Here is a 13928-nt window from a genome sequence, read left to right as displayed (position 1 = left end):
GTCCCAACAGTAATGTGTGTAAATTACTAATTAGCGTGTACTTCTAAGGGTCATTAGCAGACTTCTCTGTTAACCAGAACAATATTTGTATGCCGCTTTGATTTCTTTTGCAGGCTTTTTGGTAATCTTACTGTCTTGTTCTTGATTTATTAGTGTTTAAATAAGATAACTGCTTAAATGGAATTTAAATAGCATATCCTTTCTTGTTCTGAAATCAAGTTTTGTGTGAAGACTATGTCCCTTAGTGTACTTACTTTTTGTTTCCTTCTATGTCTGGCCAAATAATCCTATTATATTATCATTACACCTTGCTAGGAGTAAAGCTCTTCTCCCAATGTATCAAACTTTGAAGCAGAATGTTTAGCTGTTACAGTGTTTTTGGGGGAGTTGGTGTGGTTCCCTTTGTCAAGTTTTTGAGATCTTTCTTCTGTGAAAGTACTCTTGCTTTTTTTTATCCTGCAGCTAGTATTCATGTGTGACCAGGTAAAACTGCTATGCTTCTCATGGCTTTGTTGCTGTCTGTGGAGTTCTAATGGACAAAGATTGCTGCGTCCAGCTGGTTTGTTGCAACCCTTCTGTTTTGGAGGGCAGTGGATGTGGTTGTCAGTTCATTGGCTAATCTGGAGAGAAGACCCCCTGAGACAACAGTCAAAGAGATTCCTGTTTTGGAAAATTATCTTTATGGTTTTTAGCTCTGTAGTATAAGTAGATGAGAATTGGTTCTTTAAAGTTTATAAAAATAGACTACTTGCAAGGCTGGTAATTATTGCTGTATAGTAGAGCTCTTGAACCTTTTTAAAGAGGAGCTTTGGAAGTATGGTACGTTCATATAAAAAACTTTTTGTAATTTGTTATTAAAAATGCTTAGTTTGGTAGAGGAAAACTTCTTACTCTTTTAAAATTTGGGTATTTTAAGAACTGTCAAGAAACCTTCTGTATGAATAATGTTTATGTAATATATTGAGATATATATATATATATCACTATATGAAATATAGTGAAAACTCTACATCTGTGGCTGGAGCACATGGGAGGATTTGGTAAGATCTTAGATCCCGAACAAAAGAAAGAAGGGTGGATTCAGAACAGAGGAGTTACTGAAGTAGTTAAGGAGTGGCCGTATTAACTCAAGGTTGTGTGGTAAATGGTGCAGATTAATTAACAGTTGTTAATTGCATATGCAGCTGATAATTGTTGCAGTTGCATTTAGCATGCCTGCCTCTTAAGCCTTCAGGCATCCTAAACTTGCCATAAAATCACTAACTTCAGAGGGGTTTCATGGAAATCCTATAGGGTGAGTTAAAATAATGAATTACAAGGACTGTCAAATTTTTGTGATAATTTTGGAGTCATCTTTTTTTTCCCTTTGTCACTTTAACCACTACGTATTTGTGAAGGAGAGGCAAACGTTGACATCTCATCTGGTTTGCTTCATGAATTCAGTGTTCCGGTTTATCAGAATATGAAGTTGGTCACATGTGAGGTTGGCTTTGCAATGGGATTGTGGTGCTGGGAAAGTCTAACACCATTGCCTTCATTTCTGTGCTGTTCCAGCATATGTAGAATTGCAGCTGACAGTTTTCTGTTTGCATTTTTGCAGGCATGGAAATACTGCATTTGTGTTTGTACCGTGGCTCTTTCATCAGAGCTAAAATGTGTTTGTCAGGTATACTGAAATCTACGCACTGTTGCGTCTCATGCCTGCCCCCCTTTCCTGCCCCTTTCCATCTAAACAATATAATCAAGATTTCATGTATGCTCAATAAGATTGACCTTGGGAAGAGACCATAATTATCCTGTCTGGATAACTAATGATCAAACTGGGAGGCTGGTAGTCATCTAGAGCCTTGGCTGTGTTTCTGTAATCCTATTTTAGGCTATTTAGATTAAAAGTTTAGTGTGCCGGGAATGTTCTGTTGAGTTAATGAATGAAATACATAGAAGCTTTGTAAAGTTGGTAGCTTGATAATCTAGTAGGCAGTGTCTGAGAATTTGCATCTATAGAATGAAATCATGAAGTGGTATAGGGCTTGGTTTACAAGAGTGCTTGAACAAAATTTGCTACTATTAGTTTTAATTAAATCTGAAATCTGAATCAAGTATTCAGATGTCTGTGAAAACCAGTCCCTGTGTTTGGGTGGTTCTGTAGGTTTTTTTTCTGTTGCTGTCAGGAAGCTGAAGTGCTTATTGCTGTTGGGTAGGTAGCACCCTTAACTTTCTTCTGAGCTCGGGTATGTGGACAGACTGTTGGTTGCAAAGTTTCAGAGAGTCAAGCTTTCTTCTTCACTCAGAAAGCATTTCATTGCCCCACTGTTTTATACATAATTTGTTGGTTGTAATTGTAGTTCCTTACCATTGCTGCATGTAGGAGCCATGAAATGGTAGTCATCCCCACTTCAAACTTGCCTTTCAAGACGAAGGTGAAGTGGGTTAGCATCTGGCTCCTGCCGACAGTGCTATGGAAGTTTGTGCAGATAATAAAAATCACATTGTTTTACAAATAATTATTTTTGTTTGTTATAAAATCTTGGTTTTTCCCCCAGTTACTTATCTGGATGTGATGACATTTAGCGAAGGTTAGGGGACCCCTGGTTTATAAGTTGGTTGGTCCTTAGTTTTTGTATCCTCCATTTCTCCTAAATGAGAAATCTTGCTATGAATATGATCTAGTGTGTCCACCTTGATCTTATTTTCCCCATTTATAACTAAATTAACTGATCAGTTTAATCATGGTTATGGTTGAGGAGTCGGGATACTGTGGATCAGCTGACTGTTGCGGAGGCAGCCCTTGCTTTGTCAGTATCATTACGCGTGGGTAGTACCTTGTAAGCAGTCAGGTTGGTAGCTCTGTCAGAGGCTGCTGCTGAGTTACCTTTGGATGCAAGCAGAAATGCTATGTAACTAGCTGCAATACCTGTGTGTGTGTGGGGGTAATTACACCATGTAAATGGAATTACGTATTTTGGACGGTACTTAAGATAGTGTTTGTCTTCTACTGTGCCTTGGTGTAGAAATTGAACTGCAGGATTTCAAAATGCATGCAATTCTTCCCAGACTGAGATTTCTTCCAGATTTCTGTATGCAAATGCATGAGACCTAGAAGTAGTGAAAAGTACTCTTTTTATTTTTTTGCTTTCTTTTCCCTCCTCTTCTCTTCTTTTCCCTCAAGTGTGGTCAGTAGAAGCTTCGTTTACTGTTTGAATAGCACATAGAACTGCTGATTTCTGTATAAAGTCAAACTGTGGGTGAAACGTGTTTGTGGCTTAGAAAAGCAAGACGGTATGCTTTAATGGTGATTGCTTCCTGCTTTGTTAAATTTTCAGTTACCAACTGGTTGGTCTTAAGCGGAAGCATAGCATAAATTACTTCTCTGATTTCAACTTATCTTCCTTTTGTAGCCAAGAAGAATATAATAGATAAACTTGTGCTTTTGGGAGCTGTGGAAACTTTTTATTTAGAAAGGAGGGAATGGTCATTTAGTCACACTGCACTTTCTCTCAGCATGTCATCTCTTGCTTCTGTCAAAACAGAAAATGCTGATGAGTTGTAGAGCTTTGTGTTGTAAAGATTATTTCTTAGTAAAAAAGTAAGTTTACCTTGTTAAACTGTACACTAAATGTAAAACCTTCAAACTGTGATTTCAATGCAATTGAGTCATTAAAGCAAGAGTTTGGCAAATGTCAGAGTTTTGTTTGCATGGAAATAGCTGTGGAATTTGGAGAGAAGATTCTCGTTTAACCTAAATGGTAGTATAGCACAGTATCAAATGTGGAGTTAAGGCACAGGTTAATAGCTGTCTAATTGTTATTTTTCATATTATGGATGCGTTTTTATCTAAAGATTACAGTGTTGTCATAAAGCTACTGGGTTGGTATATCCTTTTAGTATTTTCAGACTCCAGAATTAATTTTTTCTCTTTTTTTGACAGTCAAGAATCCCTTCAGTGAACAACTGCAAAAAATAGAAGTAAGTAAACCCATTTACTGAGATTTTAGTATGTCAAATGATTGTATAAAAACAATGTTGATCAGTTTGGAAGGATGCAGTTTCAGAATGTTTTGAATGAGATTAACAGGTTTGTTGCAATTGTTTTAACTTTTTGTTTTTCATCTCTGGCAATATAAGTGGGATTAAAAGATTTGGATGTGGCATGCTGGTTGCTTTTTATATAAAAACAATGTTACATAATTTGTGGTGTGGAGCTATGAGGAAGAATTGTGGTGTTAACTAATAAATCTAGTCTTGAAACTTTTGTCTCTTACTGTTACCATTTGGCTTCCCAGCCTTGAAAGGACAGCTGGTAAGAGATGATTGACTTGAAACTCCAGGATCTTATTTAGTGCCACAGAAGAGCAAGGGTTAGCCTCCTTCAGAAAATTGATTAACGAGTTAGTCTTTTTTTTACTTTGATTCTATTCTGTTACTTGTTCCTATATTTACTCTTTCAACTGGAATGTTGGGATAACCATTTTTGAGATGTTACTATTGAAGGTATCGGTACTATTCTTAGTTCTGCAGCCTGCGTTTTGGTGGTTCTCTCCTTTGGCCTTCAGACTTTCTGCCTGGACTACAAACATACCGATATGCTTTTGCTAGGCATATATAATCGAGTATTGCAAGATAATTGTGTGAGATTTTTTTTTTGTTGTTGGTTGTTTGGGTTTTTTATTTTTGTCTAGGATTGAGCTCTCCAGAAGTGAGTAATTGTGTATTTTAAGTAGGCAGCCTTGGCTAGTTTCTTGAGTAGAAAATGTTTCTGAATCTTTTGAACAAATTTAATTTTGTGGAGTAAATTGTGAGGATTCTTTCAGAATGACTTCAGTAGTGCAGAGGGAATGCATCTTGTGCACTGGATACAGCAGCTTGAGAACCTGTTTTGTATGTTACTTTCTTCTGAGTTTCCTGTGTACTCTTCCCTAGTAATCCTGGTCCACGCTTGATGTTTGATTGTCAGAGGTTATGCTGTTCAGTTCCTTTGGGTGGTCTGACCATTAATTTAAGAAAATAATTTGGTCACAAAAATGTTTCACATATCTGTCTTGGTGTGGCTTTTAGTGAATTTATGGGTGTACCTTCTGGGAAATAGATGAAGCGTGGGCTGCTGGTGGTGGTGGTGCGTGTGTGGTGGAGGACTGATTTTCCTCTTCTGACATGCCCAATATTTTCTAGCCAGGAAATGAATTAATAAAGTTGGTTAGTTTTCTGGGGGGTACCAACTATACCAGTTTAATCTCTTTTGTAGGACCAGAACAGAGAGAGGTGATGCTGGTAATTGCTGATACCATGTATGGGAATTAATTTGTCAAATATTTGATCAATGAAACAAGTATTCTGGCTTTTGGTAGCGGTTTCTGTAAGGAAGAAATTTGGAGTGTTTAAAATAGACAGCGCTGGTGCATCAGGGAACTAAACTTAAAATATATTTAGGTTTTTTCAATGTGGATATAATCAGCAGATGCACAAACTGGAAAATTATTTTCCTTGCATGTTTTCTGAATAAAGGATTTAGTCTTATCTCAGCCATTTGACTCTGCCCCAGGAGGCAGAGCCAACTTCAAAAGACAAACCAACAACAACAAAAAAAACCACCAAAACCCCCTGATGTTTTAGAATAGCTGTTAGTACTCATTGTATGTAACTTCATGTTCCTCATATTCATATTTTAAATAATTTCTTCTAGTATAAAGTGTTTCTGGATAAATGTCAATGAAATTGCTCTATCCTAGTAAGTTTAATTCCCCTGTAATTAACAATTATATGACATCTCATATTCATGCTTGTTTTGGGAGTTAGGTCTTTTTATACTAGTGGCATATGCAGGAAGTATAAGCAAGACTGCATAGTCCACAGCTTTCTGTGGTGTGTGTTGTTGGTTTTTTGTTTGATTTTTTTTTTTAATTTAGTGTAGTTTTGAAAGTAGACCACAAAAATCATACTTGCCTATGAATTTTACACAGGAATATGACCAGGTGGTACATTAGATTGCCTTGTATGAAGTGTCAGTGCACACTTATTAAGAATAAAACAAAAACTTTCAGAAATTTTTTATAGTAGCTATCAAAAAAAACCCCCACCCCCAAACCCACCAGACTTCTTTTGGGTTGCTGCACTGTTCTCTCAGTAGTATTAAAATAACTTTAGCTATCAGTTTTAACAGGCAGATCCATCAGTCCACGCCGCAATCTAGTTTAGTTTCAATCAAGAACTGAAAAATTAATATTGTGCATACTTTGATTCAAAATCTAGTGCTTGCATCGTTGTTGTGTGAAACACTACAGCTTTCAACCCATGTGTGTAAAACCAATTTTTTTTCCCTCATGGTATATAAAGATTTTTTTGGGTAAATGGAAGAAAATACATCTATACTAATAATGTGTTTTCTAATTTCAGGAAGATGAAAGAAGTCTCATGATGAGCAGCTTATATGCACTTCATGATAAATTGGCACAAGTAGCAGGTAACACTTCAAAAATATTGTGATGAAGAGTGTTATAGCAACAGCGACAAAGAAGTCTGTGCTCAGATGGTGATTTGCAGCACCTAGTATATGCTGGGGCCCTGATAGCCATTTAGAGTTTCATTTTTGGGAAACTAGAAATCCCATTTCTAGTATACTTACACTGCCTTTTTCACCAGTGTAGCACCTTTTGTTGCAATGTTGTTTTTTTTTTTTACTTAAGAGGATAGGCTGTTGAGTATTGTGATCCTGTATGGTTTTTGATCTAATGTCTTAATGCTTTATGAACCTGATATCATTAAAAGCTTCAAATATGTTATATGTGGAGAGGAATATGTATTTCTTTTAAAGGCAGTTATTTCACTATAGTGGAAACAAGTCTGAAAAACAAATACTTTGTAACAACCAGAAAATGGGTACTAATACAATGCACAGCAGTGGTTGAACAAGATTGCCTTGTTAGACAAAATAGTCCAACTTAACTATACTAATTATATAGTAATGAAAAATGCTGTATATTGTAATGTGTCAGAGATGGTGGTTAGGATTAGTATTATTGAATATTCAAAGTATAAAATACAGTGCTTTTGCCTAGAGTCATATTTAATACAGCTTTAAACTGTGTAGATATTTGCACATCACAATCAGGAAACGGTAAAGTTAAGACTGTGTTTATAGCTTTGGCATCTGCTCAGTGTGAGTTACCATAGAATCTATTTCATAACTATTAAGCCATTTATTTTATCATCCTTGCTTATTCAATCCATAATATGTTTAAGAGGCAGTGGTTCAGGATTTTTTGTTTTTAAGCTTTACTGTTCTTTGTGCCAACTATTTGTTTTGCAACAGCAAGTTTCACCAAGAAGGCTTTTAAACTATTACCAAGTGCTACAGCCATTTAAATTAATTTAAAAAATGTGGAAACAGCTCTGTCAGATACAAGGCTGACAATTGAATGTGTCAGAGCTATATAGGAAATCTGTAAGAAATTTGTTCTGTAAGACGTTTAAATTGCAAGAGTAAACTTCCAGCAAAAACTTGTTGTTTCCAGGGCATTTACAATATCTGCAGTGAATAAATTGATGTTTGGACAAAACCCACAAATTTCTTCTTTATTTTATTCTTTAACCCAAAATAGTGAATGAATGATGTTTAACCTGAGTGCATGCAAAATAATAGTTGCTTTTTATTCTTAATTTTGTTGCTTTCTAACTGAATGCCTTTCAGTGTTGATCTTTTGTAGGTCAATTACCTCTTGATACGTTTTTATCTGTTTCAAATTATTTCATACTTAATAGATGGTAGTAGATAATTCTGTGCTATAAATCATTAGGACCAAAAGGTTGTGGGTTTTTTTTCCCATATGGGGTAGCTAACTTGTCATGTGTAGGAATGTTGTAGGAGACACACAGCTGTGTGCTGACTTCTGTGGAGTGGAAATAGTAGATTCCTCAGTGTGTCATCTGGCCCTCTGGTGGCCATACAATAAACAATGGACTTGCCTCGATTAAAAGGTTTGGCACCTCATTTCTACATTTGTGGAAGAAAAGGAATTTTCTTCGCTAACTGGGGCTTACTTATGTGCAATGACACTTACAAAAATGTTTACCTGTCTGCCTTGGAGGGTTTTGTATGCTCTGAGAACTGCTGTCTTCCCCAGGTCTCAAAGGTGTACCAACTTCTCTTAGTCTATTCCTGGCCAGAAGGATCTTTAGTACTTTCAAAAAAATATACCTATCCTTTTTGGTTAGATGATCCCCCAAACTGAAGCTGTATTGTGAGATTACCTGGTTGCCTGGCAAAGTAGCTTTCATACAGTCTGAAAAATTACTTAATTCGTCTGTACTTAGGCAGAAGTTATCCTCTATGCCAAGTTTCTTAGGTATGAGAGGTAGAAGTCTGCCGTCCATTTTTGAATACTGGATTGATGTAGACCTGGCACAATCTCTGGAAGCTGTTTAAAAAGCACAGAACAGAGAAAGCTGCTAGAGAGAGAAAGGGTTTAAAAGTGTTGCTTTTGTATTCAGTGCACCACTTCAGAAAAGAGAAGAAAAAGGAATATAGTTTTACTAAAAGCGCTGCTTTTCAGGTCTGTGTGTCACATACTTGGAAAAGTTTCTCTCATTTCATGCTTGGCTATGAATCATTTGTTCATGTTATAACTATTAATATTAAAAAGGCAGGCTGGAAACTTGCAGTAGTCTGTTCTGTATCTTGACTACCATGAAGATGGTCACTGCAGAACTTGTTTTCTAGCCCTCTTTGTTTTATTAGACTACTTAATATTTTTCCTGAGCTAGTTTCTTGCCTTGTCAACTTCAGTTGGAGAAGTAGTGATGGGGCTTGTATTTTAGAAGGTAAAACACTGCAAGTTGTTTGAAGGAAGAAAAAGTCAGGGTAACAGTTTGTTAATGTTATTTGACTTAATATACTGTGTATACTGTAGATGCCTATTCGGTACTGTGATGCTTTAATATGATGTAATGATCCTGTATAAAAATAAATTGCCTTTAATGCATCACTTTTTCTCAGAATTACTGGTCTGCCAAACCTATAGTTAGTAATGTCTACCTTAAAAGAAACTCTAGGGAGAAGCAGTGCCTACTTGTCCAGTTCTGAGTCAAACTTTGTGTTCCTGTTCTAGTCTAATGGTTTAGCCGTTCTTCAAAGCAGCAGCTTTTTATAGACAGTATATATTTGAGTGCCTATCACTTTCTCCCAAACCAAAATACATGCTTTATTTAAATTAGACTTCCTTCAGGCACATGTTAATTACTGAATGCCTTTGTCTTTCGTGGGGAGACTTCAGTAGATCATATCCATTTTCAGTCAGGCTTGCAAAATGAATAAATCAAACCACTATATCCACAAGAAGCAGCCAGCTACCCATGGGTATGATCCTACTCTCTTGTACGTAAAGAATTCTTATTTAGTTAGATGTTTCTTTTGCTTGGCATTTTCCACAGAGTGATGATCCATTGGAGTCAGACAGTTTCCTTCTGAGCTAATGGACAGCACAGGGCCTTGAGATACAGGGGTAAACTGGACTTCCACACATAATAAGGCTTACCGTTAAGTCCATGACGAGAAGAAAATCCTGGCAAAGCGCTAACTATTAATATTATTTCAAGTGTCATCTGCCACTCCTTAGTCTTCAATTCTGCAGGTGATTGATACTGTGCAGTTTCCAACCAGTGATTTAAAGACTATTTAGCAAGTTCTGATTTTCTGCAGCGTTACTAAACTGTTGAATTAATCTTCAGGAGATTGGGCATTCTTACTTGCTCTCTCAACACTTGTTCTATTCCTGCTTTTCTTTCACTGTCTACTTAGTGTCCTGCTGCAAGTAACCTCTAAGCATGAGACCTGCTAAACAAATGCTTTGTATACATTCAACCAATACAAAAAGCAAATAGTATTACATCAAGCTATAAGCTAGAGATCTGTGCTAAATTCCTGTGTTCCTTAAAGTGTTAGATTTCCACTGGGTTTTGGTTCTGGTACCAAATGAGAGAATGATTTACATTGTAAAGCAAATACTTTAAAATGCTGACTGTTTCTGTTAAATGTATGTGCTGCAGCTCATAAATTAAGCTAAATGCCCAAATGAAAGTGAGTTTCAAATATTCCAGCCTGCATGGAAAAGCAGATCTGCCTTAAAATTGCTTTCAATACAGAAAATGAGAACACACTTAAATGTTTGTTTAGAACTGAGGGTGTAGTTGCTTTTTGATAGTATTTCTAGGAGAAGAACTGAACTTATGTGGCTTGCCCAAGTACACTAACATAAGCTAAAAGGAAATTTTGTGATCTTTGCAGGGATGTGTTACTTCTCACCTCCCTACAAAGGCAAGTAGAATGGTGCTCTGACTGTCCTTTACTTTCAAGTTATCTGTGTCCAAGAAAAGTTTGAGCACAAAGATCCATGCTTTCTGTAAGCTCACAATAGACATTTTAAGAGGGGCAGTTTTTACAAAGAGCTCAGATGTGTCTTGCAGCAGACCTGTGTAAAGTTGGGGGCTTTTTTTGTGTCTGCTTCAGTTTTGTTCCTGGATATAGGGCCTCAAATGGAACAGTTGGGAAACATTTTTGGCTCAGACTATGGAAAGTGGGTTTCCAGGCCAAGTGGTTAACGATTGCACCAAAGTTATTCAAAGTAAGCCTTAATTTGCAGAACTATTAGCTAAAAGCGGTGACTGAAATGGCATATAGGAATATCCTGCTGTTTGCAGTAAAACAGAAGGTTGTCTGACTTGTGAATTGCCTAACTTTTTGCAGGCTTTCAAATTCATGAGTTTCTCAGAAGAAAGTTATTAAATGGTTCTCAGCAATAGATGGGTTGGAATGAGAAACTGCATCTCCAACAGCTTTTTGTACAGGACTGAAACTCTGTAACTGATTAGTTTGCCTGTTTCAAGAGTGGGGTGCAAGGTGAAAGTGATTTTTATTTCTCCCCCCAGCATTGCATGAGGGAAGTCTGCACTGATGGGCCTTAGACATAGTCAGGGAGCAGCAAAGGTGTTTTTAACTGTTAAACTTGTTCAGAGGGAATAGTCTGAAAAAAATTTTCAGAAGCAGGACTGCAAGGAAACTGTCTTCTGGTTTTTCAAGATGAGTCCAGAAGCTGTGAATTCAGTGTGTTGACTACATACTGCATAAACTTAATTCCTGGAAGAAGGCAAGTAAGATTAGAGTTTAAAACTACTGAAGTAATCCAGTAGTCCCCCATCTAAGGGAGCTTTTGTCCTTCTGTAAGAGGTAATACTGTGTTCTCATAAGATTGAAAATCCAAAATGAATCCTGAAACTTGTTTTTAAGAATTCATTTTTCACGATCTGGTCTTCTGCTTGTGTGGTGGGTTTTTTTGTTTGTTTGTTTTCTGTGTATCAACCTCACCCTTTGTATTTTCTTATTTCATTAATGGGCTTTCCTGCTTATCTAGATAATTAAAAAACAAAACCCAACCAAACAAAAGCTCCTAAGCAGAAGGGTCTCATCCCTCTGCTCTCACAAGCTGTTTTGTTCAGTCAAGTTATGGCTGACATGCTTTTTCTGTATTAGAAAGACCCCAGGAAGGGTTCAGGTCTTGCTAAACAACAAAAAAAGCTTAAATGGATGAATACCTATCAGACTTGTTCATGTCATACAACTTAATACCTGATTGAGATTGTACATATGGCTTCTACAGAGATACATTTTTGTTTTGTTGTATTTATTCCATCAGTTCTAGATTTAAAACAATGTTTGCACTACAGACTGTGTAAGTATGATACATAGTTACCCCAATTCTGCTAATCTTGAAATATGAAATGACTGATGAGTATACATTTAAATTTATAGGTTGTAGAGTTTACGCTGCACAAAAGGATTGTCTGCCTAAATTACATACAAAAGTAGTCCACAACACTAATTTTGGTGCAGACTTCTAAATTCAGAGTATTTTTTGGCAAAGGGGGTATCAGTTTTCACTGACCATCTCTGTATTTTTGCTGTTACAGGTAGAATCAGGCACTTTGAAAGTCTAAGATGTTGCATGTTCATTATCAAGTGAAACAACTTTTAAAGTTTTGTGTTCTTTATTCAGTGCTTGTGTGAAAATCGGTGCATTCACGCAGGTCTAGTTCCAGCAGCGCTTTGAAGCCAGGTAGCATATGAACACTCTTAACAGTGTTCCTATTCCTGCATAACCCAACAGTAAGAGAAGAGCATCCCTGTTAATGCTTATGTGCTTGCAAGGCCAAATTCACTTAGGTCTGTTGAAGTGTATTAAACAAAACTTGGCTTTAGCAGTCTGAGAAAGGCTTTTGCTTCATAGAAACACTGATTTCTTTGGAACTCCCTACTGGGAACGAGACATGAAGATGCTTCTCCATAACTTGCTAGTGTTCCCAAATTTTTGCTCAGACTGCCTTGAATGTTCTCCTTTGTGTAGGGGATTAATACCCAGAGTTGCTCCATTTAAAGGGTATTCCAGTGTGGAGCAATTCCAACTCAAAATACATTGTAAGAGTATAATCAAAGGATCGTGTTTGTGTATTCAAGAGTATCTTAAACTTTCCTAGCCTTGCTGTGGCTTTGGGAATAGTACAGCTTGGCATAGATTTGAGAAGGTAAGGCAAACTTAACCCTGAGCCAGTAAAAAACTGGATTTGTTGTTTCCTATTTTATTGTTTTGGCAGCAAAGTCATAGTTATAGATGCTAGGAATTTGTTGTTGTTTTTGTTAGAAAGATCAGGAAAAATGTGATTTGCCACTCCATGACAGTTTTTCAGAAACTATGACCTAGTGATAGATAAAACTGGTCTTAGACCTTTTCCTTTCCTCTGTGACAGTCATACCAACACAAAGTCACTACGTATCTTTTTTGCATGAATTGGGTACCTTCAGTTTAGCAAAAAAAGAGGAAGATGATGGCACGTGACACTGAGGACTGATTGTGCACATAATACCTTATTTCCTGATTACTTCTGCATATTTTCCAAAAGAACCGGGAGGATGGTAAAACCACAAGTTCTAGGCCATATTGGGATTTTGTGCATGTTCAGGAAGGTGATAACTTGGAACAATCTAAAATGTAGTAATTTCACAGTGCCCGAAATACTATTATGCATATGTTGCAACTGGAGCTAAGTCGGTCTGTATAAAAGATAATACATGTTTCAGAGTAAATGGAAGTTATTTGGAAGAAGTTGAGTCAGGGTACAGCAACTGTTTTATTATGGTAACGTCCTTTTGATAGTTCTTCATACTACCTTTTGTTCTACTTTCAGTATAAATACCAAAATACACTTTGAGCAATACATGAAGTTGTGTTGATGTGATTTGTACATATCAGCTATAACAGTCCTCAGGTTTTTTAACTTTTTCTAAAGGAGAAATTTGTCCAGAGATTTTCCCAGGGTTTTAGCAGAACTTGTGAGCATTATGGAGCTACTGCTGTTTGTGTAGATTATATTAACCGTGAGCTTTTGTTTAGTGGTTTTTTATTTTATATAATGCAGTAACAAGTACATCAAAATAAACAGAAGTTTAATTTTACCAGGGGAACATGAATGTGGCAGCTCTATTCAAAGAAATCTTACCGTCCAGGAGGCAGCTGCATATTTAAAAGTAAGCAAAAGAGGTATTTTTCATTGGTTGTATATAAGATTTGTATAAGTTACCAATTGGTAAGGCCTGGTTTCCTATCTAGCATATGGACTAAAATTTGACTTAGTATTGAATGCTATTTGGAAATGTTTGGAACTGATGTCTTTAACACATGCTACTTAATTTTTTTATTTTTTTTTATTTGGGAATGTAGTGAGATTTTGGGTGAGTGGGAAGGTGAAAGACACTGGTTTAATTGCAACAAAAGTGTAGGTAGTAGTGCTTCAACGGCATGCAGGTTTTTTCCCTTTAGTTAAAACGCCAGGGCAAAACTTGCATTGATGAAGATAGTTAACCAACATGAAAATAATAAATCATGAAA

General features: G+C 36.6%; 1 protein-coding gene across 1 annotated transcript in view; it reads left to right on the top strand.

The window, feature by feature from the left end:
• The window catches only part of LEMD3 (LEM domain containing 3), a 50596-nt gene that overhangs the window by 16946 nt on the left and 19722 nt on the right, over positions 1-13928 (top strand). Inside the window, exons 2-4 of the mRNA XM_056340040.1 lie at positions 3929-3966; positions 6391-6457; positions 13500-13567. Coding sequence (XP_056196015.1) covers positions 3929-3966; positions 6391-6457; positions 13500-13567 — 173 coding nt within the window. The remainder of the gene's footprint in view (positions 1-3928; positions 3967-6390; positions 6458-13499; positions 13568-13928) is intronic.

Source organism: Falco biarmicus, chromosome 5 (genome assembly GCF_023638135.1).
Source record: "Falco biarmicus isolate bFalBia1 chromosome 5, bFalBia1.pri, whole genome shotgun sequence".
Taxonomy (NCBI): domain Eukaryota; kingdom Metazoa; phylum Chordata; class Aves; order Falconiformes; family Falconidae; genus Falco; species Falco biarmicus.
Note: the sequence above shows the minus strand (reverse complement) of the source record. Positions and strands in the feature narration are given on the sequence as shown.